The 14,515-nt window shown below is 38.8% G+C and overlaps 1 protein-coding gene across 4 annotated transcripts in view; it reads right to left on the bottom strand.

Annotated features, from left to right (window-relative positions):
• Positions 1 to 14,515, bottom strand: part of LOC128845464 (sodium channel protein type 2 subunit alpha-like) — a 190,422-nt gene that overhangs the window by 105,284 nt on the left and 70,623 nt on the right. For all 4 annotated transcript variants that reach the window (XM_054044205.1, XM_054044208.1, XM_054044207.1 and 1 more), the window contains exons 3-8: positions 9,671 to 9,788; positions 9,196 to 9,286; positions 5,410 to 5,538; positions 4,288 to 4,379; positions 3,053 to 3,289; positions 2,061 to 2,124 (exon numbers count right to left, since the gene is read on the bottom strand). In XM_054044205.1, the coding sequence (XP_053900180.1) occupies positions 2,061 to 2,124; positions 3,053 to 3,289; positions 4,288 to 4,379; positions 5,410 to 5,538; positions 9,196 to 9,286; positions 9,671 to 9,788 (731 nt within the window). The remainder of the gene's footprint in view (positions 1 to 2,060; positions 2,125 to 3,052; positions 3,290 to 4,287; positions 4,380 to 5,409; positions 5,539 to 9,195; positions 9,287 to 9,670; positions 9,789 to 14,515) is intronic.

Genomic DNA, 14,515 nt, shown 5'->3' with positions numbered 1-14,515 from the left:
AGTCTCTCCCTTGACATGGACTCTGGAATCCTTGCAAACAACCAGCTTCTCTGGACCCAAAATCAGATAGCAGTTGCTGAATAATACAGATGAATTTGCAAAGAGAGGTTAGTACAGCTCTGGATCAAGATCTTTTATGTACTGATTTACTGAAGTGGGAGGCTGGAAGTGACCAGAACAATCCAAAGATGCTGAAGTTTTGTAAGGGCTCTGACTGGTTCTTTTCTATTCACTCAAATACCTGTTCCCAAAGGCATGTAGGGGGTATGTTGCACTGGGCCGTGAAGGGGACCTGATAAGAAATGTACTATATTTGAATGGAGGGATGACATGATCTCTATGAATACTTATAAAAGTCTGATAAAGTAGTGCTGTGCACTGAAAAATGCTTCCTGTTGTAACAGAAGCTAAATTATCCCTGATGGCTTCTTAATCATATTATCTTCAGCAGACCTCCAGGAGGTGTACCTTCACTTTCTGAAGTCTTACAGGAATAATGCTGTAGTATGGATTTCAGTATTTCCATCTGGAATAATTCCTTTGTGGATTTATTGAGAGACCAGACATCTAGAAAAACAATCATTTCTCTTTGTATTACAAAAAATCTTGTGCACTTTCCAAAGTATCTGTCTCTCTAGGGTATTGCTCTAATATGTTAGGGATAAACTATTGCATCTTTCATTTTCTGAGGTTACAAAATAATTTTGTTGTTGATAGTGTTGGTTTATTTTAACTTTGGGGAAAGGATAAACTTGTCCCTGGGACAGTGAATCAATTCTACAGAGTGTACTCCTATGATAATCTCAAGTATCCATTTCTTTGAATTGGTTGACTCCCATTGAGGGCTTTATAAATTACTTTGAGAAACAAAACTGGAATTTAACCCCCACTTCCACGCTGCTAATTCTGGCCTGGTCTAGTCAGTGGAAACTTCCTTATAGCCTGCTGAACCATAAATTCATAGCAATGTAGGACAGGAAGGGACCTTGAGAGGTCACTTAGTCCAGTCCCCTGCACTGAGGCAGGACTAAGCATTATCTAGACCATCCCTGACAGTGGTTTGTCCAACTTGTTCTTAAAAACCTCCAGTGATGGATATTCCATAACCTAGGTAAGTTGTTCCAATGCTTAATCACCCTTACAGTTAGGAAGTTTCTCCTGTCTAACCTAAATCTCCCTTGCTGCAATTTACGTCCATTACTTCTTGTCCTGTCCTCAGTGGATAAGCAGAATAACTGATTGCTCTCCTCTTTATAATCTTTTACGTACTTGAAGACTGCTTGCCATTTCAGTGCAGGTCTTGCCAATGTGCTAGCTGAGTTTCCTTGGAGACTGCTCAAATGCTTCAGCATTGGTCTTGCCAGCAGGGATCATCATCTTTGTTCTGGCAGCTGTTTAGTGTATGTGAGGATGCGTAATGCGGAAACATTTCTTACCCTTTTGGTTCCCTGTGTTGTCTGTCTGCCATTTCTGAGGGGGAGCAAAGGTGCTGTCCTTCAAACCCTCCTCAGAATGCCAAAAGGACATTTTTTTGCTTTGACAGTTTTGAGGAGAAAAACCTTGAAGCCAGTGAATAGACTGGGAGACGTTTCATTACAAATCTTTAAGAAATCCTGTGAAAGCTCTGCTACAAAAGAAGGCCCAGAGGCTGCAGGTGTGCAGTTTGGAAGCTGAGAATTCTACAGAGCTCTTCTTAAGCCCAGGCTCAGAACAAAGATCTGATTTCCCTCTAGCTGCTGTGGAGATGAGGAATGCCAACTACGAAGACTGTCTAACAAGGAAGAGATGGAGACAAATATTTTAAGTCATTCATAGTACAACTGCTGTCAGCTGAAACTGAATTTTCAAGTCCAATTCAGGTCTCTAGAAAGCAAACTGATATTACAAAATATTTTTATTTTTAAATTTTTTACCTACTTAGTTCAGATGTTTTCTAATATAAAAAAATATAGGTTGATTGACAGTGCAGTTAGCTAGTTAAATGAATTATTTAGGCTGTGTTGCCAAAATGTTACATCTTTTTTATACAAAGCCACAGTATAACATACAACATTTCTTACCCTGCATCGGAGCTATTACCACAAAGCAGGGCATCGTTTTGTCCCGCTAAACTATAAAAGTGACCTATTAAAAAAAGAATTTTAAAATGTTATAATATTGAACTAAAGAAATGCTGCATTTAGTTACAGTGCTGTACGATAAACATCAGTAGCTGCAAAACCCATTTTGCTAAGAAGAAAATGGACTCACAAAATTTAGTCATTTAAACATAAGAGAATAGGCAAGATAAGAATTTAATCTAGTGCACTTTAATTAATCAGCAAGAAAATAAGAAACGTTTCTACAATTGTAAATATAATTTATTGTTAATATTCTAGTTAATATTAATTTCTCATTCATTTCCAACTACCAAAAGGCATGTATGATAGAAGGGTACACAAATATACTCACATATACAACATACTTGTGTGTTGACTGATTCTAGTACACTATGTTTCATAAAATCTTCATACAACATGTCTAGTCAGTCTTTGCTCAGAAGTTAGACAACGCAAAGGCCTTTTCCTTAAAGGAAAGGTCTCTGCAAATGAATACTATAGTCACTAGCAGTGCAAGAGAGCTACTTTAAAGGGGCTTATTGGATAGACAAGTCCAAAGGGGGCTTATATCAAAGAGATAGTACAGTTATAATTCAAGTTACCACACATTCTGAAAAATATAAAAGTTTTATTTAGAAAGAATTCTTAGTTTAATGACAGATTTTCAGGGAATCTGATCTTTAAGCAATAGGAATAGATGTACCAGTATGCCTAGAAATGAACATACTTGAAATCACAATCCTTTGTGGGCTTGTCTTCACTACTGGGGAGATCAATGCTGCTGCAATCAATGCAGCGGGTGTCGATTTAGCGGGTCTAGTGAAGACCTGCTAAATCAATGGCAGAGCATTTTCTGGTCAACTCCAGTACTCCAGCTCCCAGAGAGGAGTAAGGTAAGTCAATGGGAGACTTCAACCGTAAACATTTAAACAACTTATAGCAGTAATTCTTACGTTCGTCTTCAATGTACGCCTTCCAGTCAAACACTGTGTCATTAATGAAGAATGAAGCAAATCTATTTTCAGAAGAAGATACATTTAAGGGCCACTGCAAACATTTATGCCTCAAGTTGCCCATGAACAACTGCAGCCCTATTAGTGCAAATACGCTCAGACAAAACACAGTCAGGATCATTACATCTGAGAGCTTCTTCACAGACTGAATTAGGGCTCCTACAATAGTCTTCAAGCCTGCAAACAGAAAGCGATTTTTACTGTGACCTTAAACATTTATTTTAGACATAAATTAATATGAGTTGTTCCAAAACTATTAAAGATTTCATGCATCACTCTACATAAATGGTTGCATTGTTTTTAAAATTAAAATTTTACACAAGTCTCATAATTGGTGAAAAAAAATATTAGCTGAATACTGGTTAATTTGAAAGTATGAACGGAAATTAGTGGCGTGTATTCCAAAGCACTTGTTTTCACAGAAAAACAAGTGACTGTTATTGTGCTTTACATGAATTCCACATTAAAAAAAATATTTCTAATTTAAAATTTTTTGCTGATGCCTCTTGCTCCAAACCTTTGTTAGTGTTTTTTTCAATGATACAATACATGGGTATAACAAAAGTAAAGATTTTGTTATGTTGTAAATGTTAGCTATTGTATTATAGTGTACCCTATGAAACAAGATGGTTTGGTAAAGAAAGGCATCTTAAGATAATAAATACCTCATGCAATGCCCAAGCTATTCTTTATTATTTTATTCCTTTCTCTTTATTAGTGATTCAACTTTAAAAAAAAACTGATTGAAATTTTCAATCCCAAGTATCCTTACAATAAATGGCAAATTTCACAGTAGTAAGTAAAAAATAAATAATTTGGATTCTAATGGAGGAGAGAAATTTGACATCATAAGATGCAAATTATACAGGCTGCATACTGCAATTTTCTCATGCAAGAATTTGTTAAACTTAAAGGCTGATTGTTAAAAGAAAATGTTAGAAAGGCAAGGAATCTTTAAGTGAAATTTAAAATCTGGATTCCTCTTTTGTGTGCGTATAAAAGTCTAAAGGCTGGGAAACAAAAATACTTATGTTAAAAAACATGAGAATTCACAAGAAGAGTCACTCAATAATAGTAATTTTTAAAACAACTGTCTTTACTGCTAGTGGATCAAGTGTAATAGAAAAGCCCATAAAACCCTTAAAGTCAGCCTCAGTGTTTAACCTAGCTCTCACCTGGAATGACTGATATTGTTTTCAATGCTCGGAGAACTCTGAATGTTCTCAATGCTGAGACGTTGCCCAGGTCCACAAACTCTGTCAGATATCTGTAATAGGGGAGTTCACACAAACACAATGACAGCACACACAAAATTAAACAGTTGGAGATATCCGGGACCTAACACCTGACCTAATACCTAATAGTTAGAATAATAAAATTGTAGCACTGGGAGGGGCCTTGAGATGTCATTTAGTCCAGTCCCCTGCACTCATGGCAGAACTAAGTATTATCTAGACCATCCCTGACACGTGTTGATCTAACCTCCTCTTAAAAATCTCCAATGACAGAGATTCAACAACCTCCCTAGGCAATTTATTAATTCCCCAGGTACTTCTTACTGGGGATTACAGAACTAGTTTTCAAAGCTCTCAATACTCTGAAAGTTCAAAGAGCTGAAACATTGTCTAGATTTACAAATTCTGTTACATGCCTGTAGGATTAAATCAAAGTTATTCAGAATTTAGACAGTGTGTAACCAACACCCATCCTGGGTGTGGTGTTCTGTCCCATCTAGTGGCCTCGAGACCACTTAGAGAGATAAAATGAGTCTGTTCTACAGCCTTAGCTAACAGCCAGTTGTCTTTTAGCTCAAACAGTAGAGGCTCATGCACTAAGCTCCAGAGGGCCGAGGTTTGATCCCGTCTGCTGACGATCGGGGTCCGTCGGCGTTACAAGAGCTTATGCTACTTACCTGGATCTTTTATCTAGACCTTTTTGGTGATCTTAAAACCAAATAATTACATTACTATATTCTCCTTTCACTGGAGTTTGCCCTACATTAATAAGCTCCAGGAACTACCAGTTAAATGTAAATTTCAAATGAAGTGGACAACCCTGATTTTATTTTTGAAAACTTAATTAATGTAGACTAGGTTGGCTACATTATGCAGTGAAGATAGAAGGATGACTTCTGTTTTATACTAACGGTGAATGTCATTTCTACTGTACATTATATAAGTGTGTAAAAGATGTAACAAGATTTGGCTACAAATCACTCTAAACACAGCAAAAACATACTTCAAAAAAGCTCACTGACATTCCACAGTCAGTTTTTTTTAAATTGTTACTTTACTTACGCAAATGTAATAACAGTAAAATCAAGCCAGTTCCAGGGGTCTCGAAGAAAAGTAAAATGACCTATACAGAAGCCTCTTGCAAGAATTTTTATAAGGGATTCAAATGTATAAATTCCAGTAAAAGTGTACCTGAGGAAAAACGTCCAAACAAGAGTTAATGGCCCTAATCGATCAATAATGTGTCAGTATAATCACAAGGAGAGTCATGCAAAAATATTAATTTTTAAATGCACTGCCTTTGCTCCACTGGATCAAGTTTAGCAGACAGTTCATTAAACCTACACTACAAGAGTCCAGTGCATTCTAACATCACTTTTTTGTCCATCACCTTTATTTTTTTTTAAAGTGAATTTAGAGCCCAAAGAATGTCGGGGTACAGAAAATCTGTTTAACTAAAGAACAGTTACACCATGGACATCTGCAGTATAAGTCTGCATGCATTATTCTGCCAATGAGATACAACCCTTGCTACAGGACTAAACGCCTGCATCTGCACTGCATGAGTTGGCATGGACTTGAAGCAATATATAGGCAGCACATTCAGCACTTTATGAAGAGGGCTCTTCAGTTACCTCTGTAGCCAAGCAAGGAACAGCACTTACTGTTGGATTGCAAAGACAGTTCCAGCCAAAGAAAGTTGTTCACATAATGCAAGAGGCCAAAAACATTATTATATCTATATTATATATAAACTTGCATGATAGCAAGTTTACTCAACAAGAGTTGGGGACATTACTCACAAAAGGCAAATCCTCAAGTTAGAGTTATGCAGGTTGTCTCAAACTAGTGAAGATAAAATCTTTATACCTCCCTACAGAAACGTATCTTGTGTATGACTAAATATATTACAGAAAAAATATTTTAGAAATGGTAAAGAAAGTTTAAATTATTTTTGATATTGCTATTTTTCATCTATATCTGTCTGTAAATTCAACATCCTTAGTTAGCGTAAGTCCACATGGACAGGGCTCAGAAGGTGAGAAAAAACAATATAAAGTAAAAGCTTTGTTATACCCAGGGCCGGCTCTGGCTTTTTTGCCGCCCCAGGCAAAAAAGCCTCCCGCGGCGGGGAGCGTGGCGGGGAGGGCGGCGAGCCCGGCCGGGGCCTCGCTCTCCCCGGCTGGCCGGAGCGCCGGGACAGGGCGGTGAGCCCGGCCGCAGCCCCGCTCTCCCCGGCTGGCCGGAGCGCCGGGGGAGGGCAGCAAGCCCGCTGCGGCTCCGCTCTCCCCGGGTGAGCGCCGCCCCCCTCCAGGTGCCGCCCCAAGCACATGCTTGGTAGGCTGGTGCCTGGAGCCGGCCCTGGTTATACCCCATGTTGGGGAATGGGGGGTGCTGGTAAGTCAAAAATTCTGGTTAAATAAGAGGGAGGGGTGCGGACTCTGGGAGGGAGTTTGGGTGTGGGAGGGGACTTGGGGCAGGGGATCTGGGTGGTGCTCAACTTGGGCGGCTGCTCCCTGCAAGCAGCAACAGGTCCGAAGAGGCATGGCCAGGCGGCCTCTGTGCACTGACTCTGCCCGCTGCCTCTGCCCGCAGGTGCCGTCCCCGCAGCTCTCTTTGGCCTCGGTCTCTGGCCAATGGGAGCTGTGGAGCCAGCGCTCATGGCAGAGGCAGCAACCGGAGCCCCCATGGCTGTCCCTCCACCTAGGAGCATTGACCTCAGCCAATGGGAGCTGGGTGGGAGGGCGGCATCTGCGGGCAGAGGCAGCGCGCATTGCTGCCTGGCTGTGCCTCTCTGAACGTGTCAATGCTTACAGGGAGCCACCTGAGGTGAACACTGCCCAGATGTGACATCCCCCAAAACCCTTCCCATACCCCAACCCCCAAATTCCCTCCAGAACCCATGACCTCACCCTCTCCCGAAAGGCCGGTTTATAGAGTTTTCCAGTTTGTAAAGTGCCAGATAACACAGCTTTTCTTGTACATTTTAAAAAATATCTAAAAATGACCTAAAATTGCTTTTATTGTTTTTTTTAAAAAGCAACAGAAACAACGTCAAGCCAATTTTCTTGCATCCAGGATTAAGAATGGGTGTTAGGTCTCAGAGATGGGCCTTCGAGTATGCCCTGAAATTGAAGAAACCTGGGCTATTTCTGACAGGGCTGAGGTGGAAGTAGGTTCCAGAACTGATGGTTCCCCAAAGCTCTCCATTAGCAGCTCCCTCTTTTATACTGAGAGGCTCCACTTCCCTTCTTGTCCACAGAGAGAGACAGTTTTTGAAAACAGGCAGATCCAAAGATGCTTAAGACTTTATAAAAAACAACACCTTAAATTCCATCCTGAAACAAACAGGCAGCCCATGCAGATCAGGCTCCAACATCATGTGCTCCTTTTAGAAACATGACTTAATAAGAATACTGCGGCATTCTGCACTTGTTTCACTTTCCGAATTGACCTAAGGTGTAGAGCACATTAGAGTGCACTGAAGTAATTCAGCATTGAGGAACAAGGCCTGGATTATAGTAGTAAGGGTCATATCTAATAAAAGCTATCACATTCTCCTGTCTGGATGAAGTTGAAGAAAGGCCTCCTGAGAGACTTTTGATATATGATTGTCTAATGGCAGCTGGCCATTAATATCATCCTCGGATTGTTAATGATGAACACACACTCAAGAAAAGCCTGGAAAATATGGTCCTCACCATAATTTCTGGAAACTTCCCTCAATCTAACAGCTTCATCTCTGTCTTACATGGAGTAAGCTTCAGTTAGCTAGCTCTCATCCAAGTGTCACACATACACTGGATAAGACATTTGACAACACTAGTTGGTTGAATCAGATAGAGATCTAGGGATTGATCCAAAGCCTGCTGAAGTCAATAAGATCATGAGTAAATGCCCAACTCCAACCTCTAGAAATGATCAGGCAAGGAATGAATGGAGCCACCCAAAAAAGCAGACCCATCCACTCCCATTACAGTCTGAAAGCAAGTCAATAACACCTCATAATCAAGGACATCGAAGGCAGTTGACAGATCTAACAAAGTCATATGAATACTTGGGACCAGATTCTTGTCTAGGATCCATTCAGGATTGGAGTGGAAGAGTGAGGGAGCAAATTATAGCTCCTTTATGCTTCGGGCTGATCTGTATTGACACTAGAGACTGTGTTCTAGGTGAGAATTGATGAAGTGCACCACACTCGGTCTGGTTCCTATACTGTGGACTACAGTGGGACTAGCAGAGGTTTTTAGAAAACGGTCCTGGGAGGAGTTGCCCTTTCATGGAAGTGTCTTGGAGGAATATTTTATTTTCCCTTTGTGGAAAACTTTTAAGAGGTCAGGAATTAAATACATTGGCAAGACCCATCAGGGAAAAATGGTAAGGCATGTACTTGTCATTTGCTTGAATTCAAGTCAGTGACCCATTTTTAATTTTTATATTTAAAGAAAAGTAGGTGGTTCAAGATAGCCGAGAAAAGCATTTTAGGGAGACTAATAGTATTATTTTTCTTCTGAATAGCTATCTTCCTTCTAAGTAAAAGAGGAACATATCTCAGTAGATAAGTGGTTTATGCAAACAGTGAAGAGAACTTTGTATTGCTAAAATTATAGCAAAGTCACAGCCTTGCTTCCACCAGAGTCTGCCATGCATAATATGTGGTGATTCGAGCTAAAGAGAGCTGGGTGACAAAGCAAAGACCTAATTTTAAAAATAAATAAATAAAAATTAATTAATTAAAGGTTCAGCTCTTGATACATCATGTTACATTTTCAAAGCACTGTACAAACATTAATTAGCTCATCTCTGTGAAGCAAATATATACTTTATAACATCATTTTTACTTACTCTACATTCTTTGCCCAATCTGGAGGGTTACGCAATGTCATAAATACACAGTTAGTCAGAATAGTGCACATAATAAGTATGCTGAATAATGTAGATTTTAGTCAAGGAACATATGATGACAAGTTAAATGCAAGAAACTATATCCCATGAAATGTAAGCAGTTTCCCAGGATATGGGCTGTTAATAAATGTATATGATACAAATTAAAGAATTTCATAAAAGTAACTGTCAATTAAAGTTATAAGAAAAATGTTAAAACAATGGCTGCTAATGCTAATTCTGTATTCTAGGAGTATACAGTATCTTTTTCTTCCACTGAATTTAATTGGTGATTCAATCAATGTGATTAATTTAATTCAGATTCACAGTAAGAGGAGGAATTAAGAACAGAAACATATTTAAATATTTAAACAATCCAATGTTACTAAATATTAAAAACAGACCCATTCTAAACAAACCACATGAAAAGGATATGAATGAACCAAAATCTTGATAGCTGCTTTTCTAAGAGGATGGAAAGGAGATAAAATGTACAAGGCAGGTGTGGCATTGAATCGAAAGATTGCCTTCCCTCTATTCAATACTATAAAAGTCTGGAAAAAGGAAAATATACACTTAGAAAGTATGAACAAACATTTTCAATCTCAATTAAGCAATTTTCACTGTTAGTTATGTTTATGTTGCCTGATATACAGCATTGCTGTAAACACACAGTTTGAGTCTGCTGCTGTTATTTACGTTAATCGTCCCATTTACTTTTCATGGTTTAATGGAACTACTCACACAAACAAGCATCAGGTCATAAATTTCAGCAGGAATAGTAATAATAAAAAAAAGATATTCATGGTCTCACTCTTTCTTTTAAAATAAATCTTTATTTCTACATTTACCTGATATATGATAGAGTAATCCAAACTGAGGGCAAAGTATTAGACAGACAGACTCTCTCTCTCTCTGAGAAATATAATTCAGAAGATTACAGTGTAATCAAACAGTGGCATGACTTTAACCTCTCTCTTTAAAGGTGAAATTTGAACCCAATGATATTAGTGATACGCAGGGTCCAATTGGGAATGTCCAAAGAGGAACTTTAGCTCTCAAATAATACCTGTTTTGAACACCCGAATGGCCATTTGCACAAGTCAAGCACCTTCTGATATTAGGTTCATCTTACTTAATCATTGCAGCACTTCAGAATTTTGTAGCAGAGTGTTTTATGGATTTATTGTCTTCTCAGTGGCACAATGTAACTACCATTAGGACTGTTCTATAAACATTTTTGAACTGGTAGATACTTGGGAGACAGAGTCAAACAGAGTCAGAGAGAAACTGTAGGCTACTTTGTGACTATTTTCCTTGTTCATATTTCTAAAATTCTGCCTGCTACTACTGTCAGATTGAGAAACTGATTTTTTTCTGGCTCGTGTTATTTTCTTTAAAATTGAAGTTATATTTTTTCCTTTGATCCTTTAAGTTTACTTTTGATCCAATAAGACTATTAAACTCCAGTACTTAATTGGGAGGAAGTCATTCTTTTTCTTTCACTATTTCATGTTGTTTATATCTTCTTACTTGTAGATTTCATCCTACACAGATGGTGTATGGATTTAATTATAAGCTATAACCTGTTCCTAAATTATAAATTCCCTCCTTCTCCTTAATGGGATAATGCTTTATTCCATCAATTTCTTCCTGATTATGTATTTAAAGCATCATTTTATTATTTTGTGTTCATTTCTGCACAGCCACAATTTGTTTCTAATTTTATTTTCTTTTTTCAAACTGATTTCAGCTTTGTTTCACAATCTTCTGCATCAACTTCCCATTTTGCATTCTCTCAAGATTTCTTCCGCTCCTCCCCCATCTCATCATCAGTCTATGGCTTCCAAAATCACCTTGGTAGTCTTCTATTGGTACTATTTCTAATATGGGAAAATCAATTTTCCAGTTGGAAATGTATGTTTTAAAAAAAAAATCTTTAAGTTTCCTCTTCACAGGCCTGATCCTGTAAACACATACAAGGTCAGTGTCTTTACTCATGTGAGTAGTCCCACTGATATCAATGGCATACTTACAGCAGTAGAATTATTTACTTGTGTAAGTATTTGCAGAATTGAGCTGCACAACATCATCTCTTATTTCACCACTTAACCTCAAGTATTCAGAAAGGAAAACAACAGCTAATTAGCTTAAACAATCATTTCACTGAAATTATTCAACATATATATAGAAACACGGAGAAGTTAGAAGAATCAGCAAAATATAGATTACATGTGTTCTGTAGCTCCTCTAAATCAAGTGTAAATAGTACTCTCTCCCAGCTTTCTCAATGCCTAGTTGAAATCTGCACTTGGATATAGAGAAGCTGCCTACATACAAACCCAAGCAAGACTAAGGTGATTCTAGTGGGAAGAGTGCAGAACTTTAAAGAACTTCCCTCCTCTAACATTCCTATTACTGAGGACATTTGACTTCAGATTGTTTCATCAGCTTGCAGCTTTGGGGTCCTTTGGGGGTCAAATTTACTAGATGCCTAAATAGACATGGTTTTAAAAACCATCCACTTCCATAAGAACTGGCCTATCAGACTCAGACCTAGCTACAATGGTGCATGCATTTGTAACCTCCATGTGTGATTATTGTCATTCTTATCTAAAATTGAAACCACCGCCCTGAAATAGCACTATCTGGTATAAAAAGCAGCATCCCAATTGCTTAGTAATGCAGGTTGTATGAGCACATTACCCCAGTACTGCACGTGCTATATTTGTTCTTTACTGAACACAGGGTCCAATTCAAGGTGCTTTTCATAAGACTAGCCCTAGGTACCCAAGAGATCAATTCTTCCTCTGCATCCATGATCTCCCATAACAGCTACATTTCACCTGAACAATGAAACTGTTAACCAAAAGGGGAAGGCTTGCAAGTACTGCAACTTTTATAGCAGTGGACCTAAGCTGTGGAACTCCTGCAAAGAAAAGAAAAAAAGAATAAAACGGCTAACAGGCTTTAACAATTTTGTTTGTTTATAAACTTATGCAGCCTTAACAGGATCCTGTCAAGTTCAAATTTAGCTTAATATTTAGTAAAACAAGCATTTATAAAACCAAAGATCAACAGCAATGTTTAGTAATAGGTCATGTTGACTGGTCTTTACATGTTTACAACAGAATATATGAAAGTTTTAGTAGGGCTTAGTAGAAAAGAAGGAATTTTCTTCACTGGTGTCAGGCTTTTATATTGATCCCAAACCAATTAGTTATAGTCATTAACCATTTACTTTCATATAAATGTATATTATTCATGAGGGAATGAGGCAGAGGGATGCTAGCTCTTATTTACTTGTCTCTTTCTATGTAGAACCAATAACAGCTAGTTAATAAGTATTAATACCTCTGAAGTTCATGCTATCTTACATATACAATAGGCTTTATTTGTTTAACCTGTCAATTTCATTTCAAGAGCAATTTTCAGTAACTGATATATCCAATTCATTTTCCAGTTTTAAAATTATGCTATAACACTTCACTGATCTTTTGAATTTCTAGTACAGATAATGATAAGCTATTTTCCTGATACTTTCCCTTAATTTAGAACTAATTATTTCTCACTAAACATTAGAATAATTAAAATGTCAGTTTTGATATACTTGTTCTAAATTTTGTAGAAATCTGGCTTGACAGAATTTAATTGGGATTTGTGTGAGGAACTCCATGTGTACTTAAGGGACTAGAATTCCCACACATGCATGGCACTGGATTGCAGTTCAGACCATCTACAGGTGCTATTCCAGCCTAAGGAAAAGAATACTGGCTACGGTTCCTGCATATACCAAACCCCAGGGTGCTTCGCAGCATCTACACCTTGAACTCATATAATGAGCGAAAACCTTATCTACCAATGCTGGCCTATTTGAAATTGGTGTGGAGACTTCCTCTGCATGGTCGTTCTGCCAGCAGCTACCTGCACAGCTGTAACGAATTGCAAGGGGCACAGAGGACCTTGTGCAAGACCTCTGCACTTGGGTGAATAGTAGGGTTTGTCTTCATTACCAGAGTAAGTTGACCTAAGTTACTCTACCCCAGCTATGTGAATAATGTAGCTGGCATCGACATAGCTTAGGTTGACTTACCCCGGTGTCTTCACTGCGTTGCGTCAACCAGAGAGCACTCTGCCATCCATTTAGTGGGTTTAGACCTTCTAAATCGACCCCTGCTGCATCGATTGTAGCAGTGTCAATCTCCCTGTAGTGAAGCCCAGCCTGTAGCCTTAGTATACTGTATTAGCCTTTATACTATATATAAACTAATATAACAGTCCAAATAACAGGTATGTAACGGCAGGCCCTAAGTAACTGCATACATCCAATTCTATGCATGAACACACATGCACAGAAACAGGAACACTTAGTTCAGGGAGCAGGAACTAGGAAACAAACAAGAACAGGGAGCAGGAAGCAATAAGCAGGAATATAATGCTGCTTTCCCCCCCCCCTTAATTTCCTTCCCTTCTTCCCAAAAGCTCAGTGGTGCTTTGCAGGAGGCACCAGGTGATAGCTCTGATTCAGCTTAGGAGATGGATCCTGTCGCTGTGGCACAACTTCCCAACTGGCCACATGACATCATATACTGAAAGAGTGTCCTCTTCCCTATCTGTTCTCCTTTCAGTAGCAGTATCTCTTGCTGGTTAAGAAGATGTTCTCCCTGTGGTAAATATACACACCATGCTCCATACCCTGCAGCCCACAAGATCACAGCATAAGTATCTAAAACACTTCCAGATCCTCGCCTAAGCCATACTTCTTCTCCAGGATAGAATGCATGGAGTCTTGCATGGATATGCTCTCTGAGACTTGCATATTTCCTAATGACATGAATCAGCTTTGAGAATGGCGAAGGAATGGGATGAACCTCTTTCATCAGCATAGACAACTTGGTTTCCACAGGTCAGTTGAAAAGCCAGTAGAATGGGGTTTCTCCAATACTTTCATGAGCCATACTCTGAACATCCTCTAAACCATGACACAGTGCAACAGGGAAGGATGTATCCTGACATTCCTCCAGCATGCCATCTACATGCTACTTCAGAGTCCCATGCAGTCTCTCCACTATCCCACTTCTTTGAGAATAGTACACAGCAGATTTATAATGCACTGTACCAATACCCGTCAGAAAAACCTTCAAATTCTCTTGATACAAAAGGGGTCCCCCTTATCTGAAACATCATAAATAAAGTGGTTAGGAAAGAAATGAGCTCCTTTGAGGCGTCTTGTGAAATTATGACTGCAAAGGGGTAACCTGAGTAATAGACTATAATGGTC

Source organism: Malaclemys terrapin, chromosome 11, assembly GCF_027887155.1.
Source record: "Malaclemys terrapin pileata isolate rMalTer1 chromosome 11, rMalTer1.hap1, whole genome shotgun sequence".
Taxonomy (NCBI): domain Eukaryota; kingdom Metazoa; phylum Chordata; order Testudines; family Emydidae; genus Malaclemys; species Malaclemys terrapin.
Note: the sequence above shows the minus strand (reverse complement) of the source record. Positions and strands in the feature narration are given on the sequence as shown.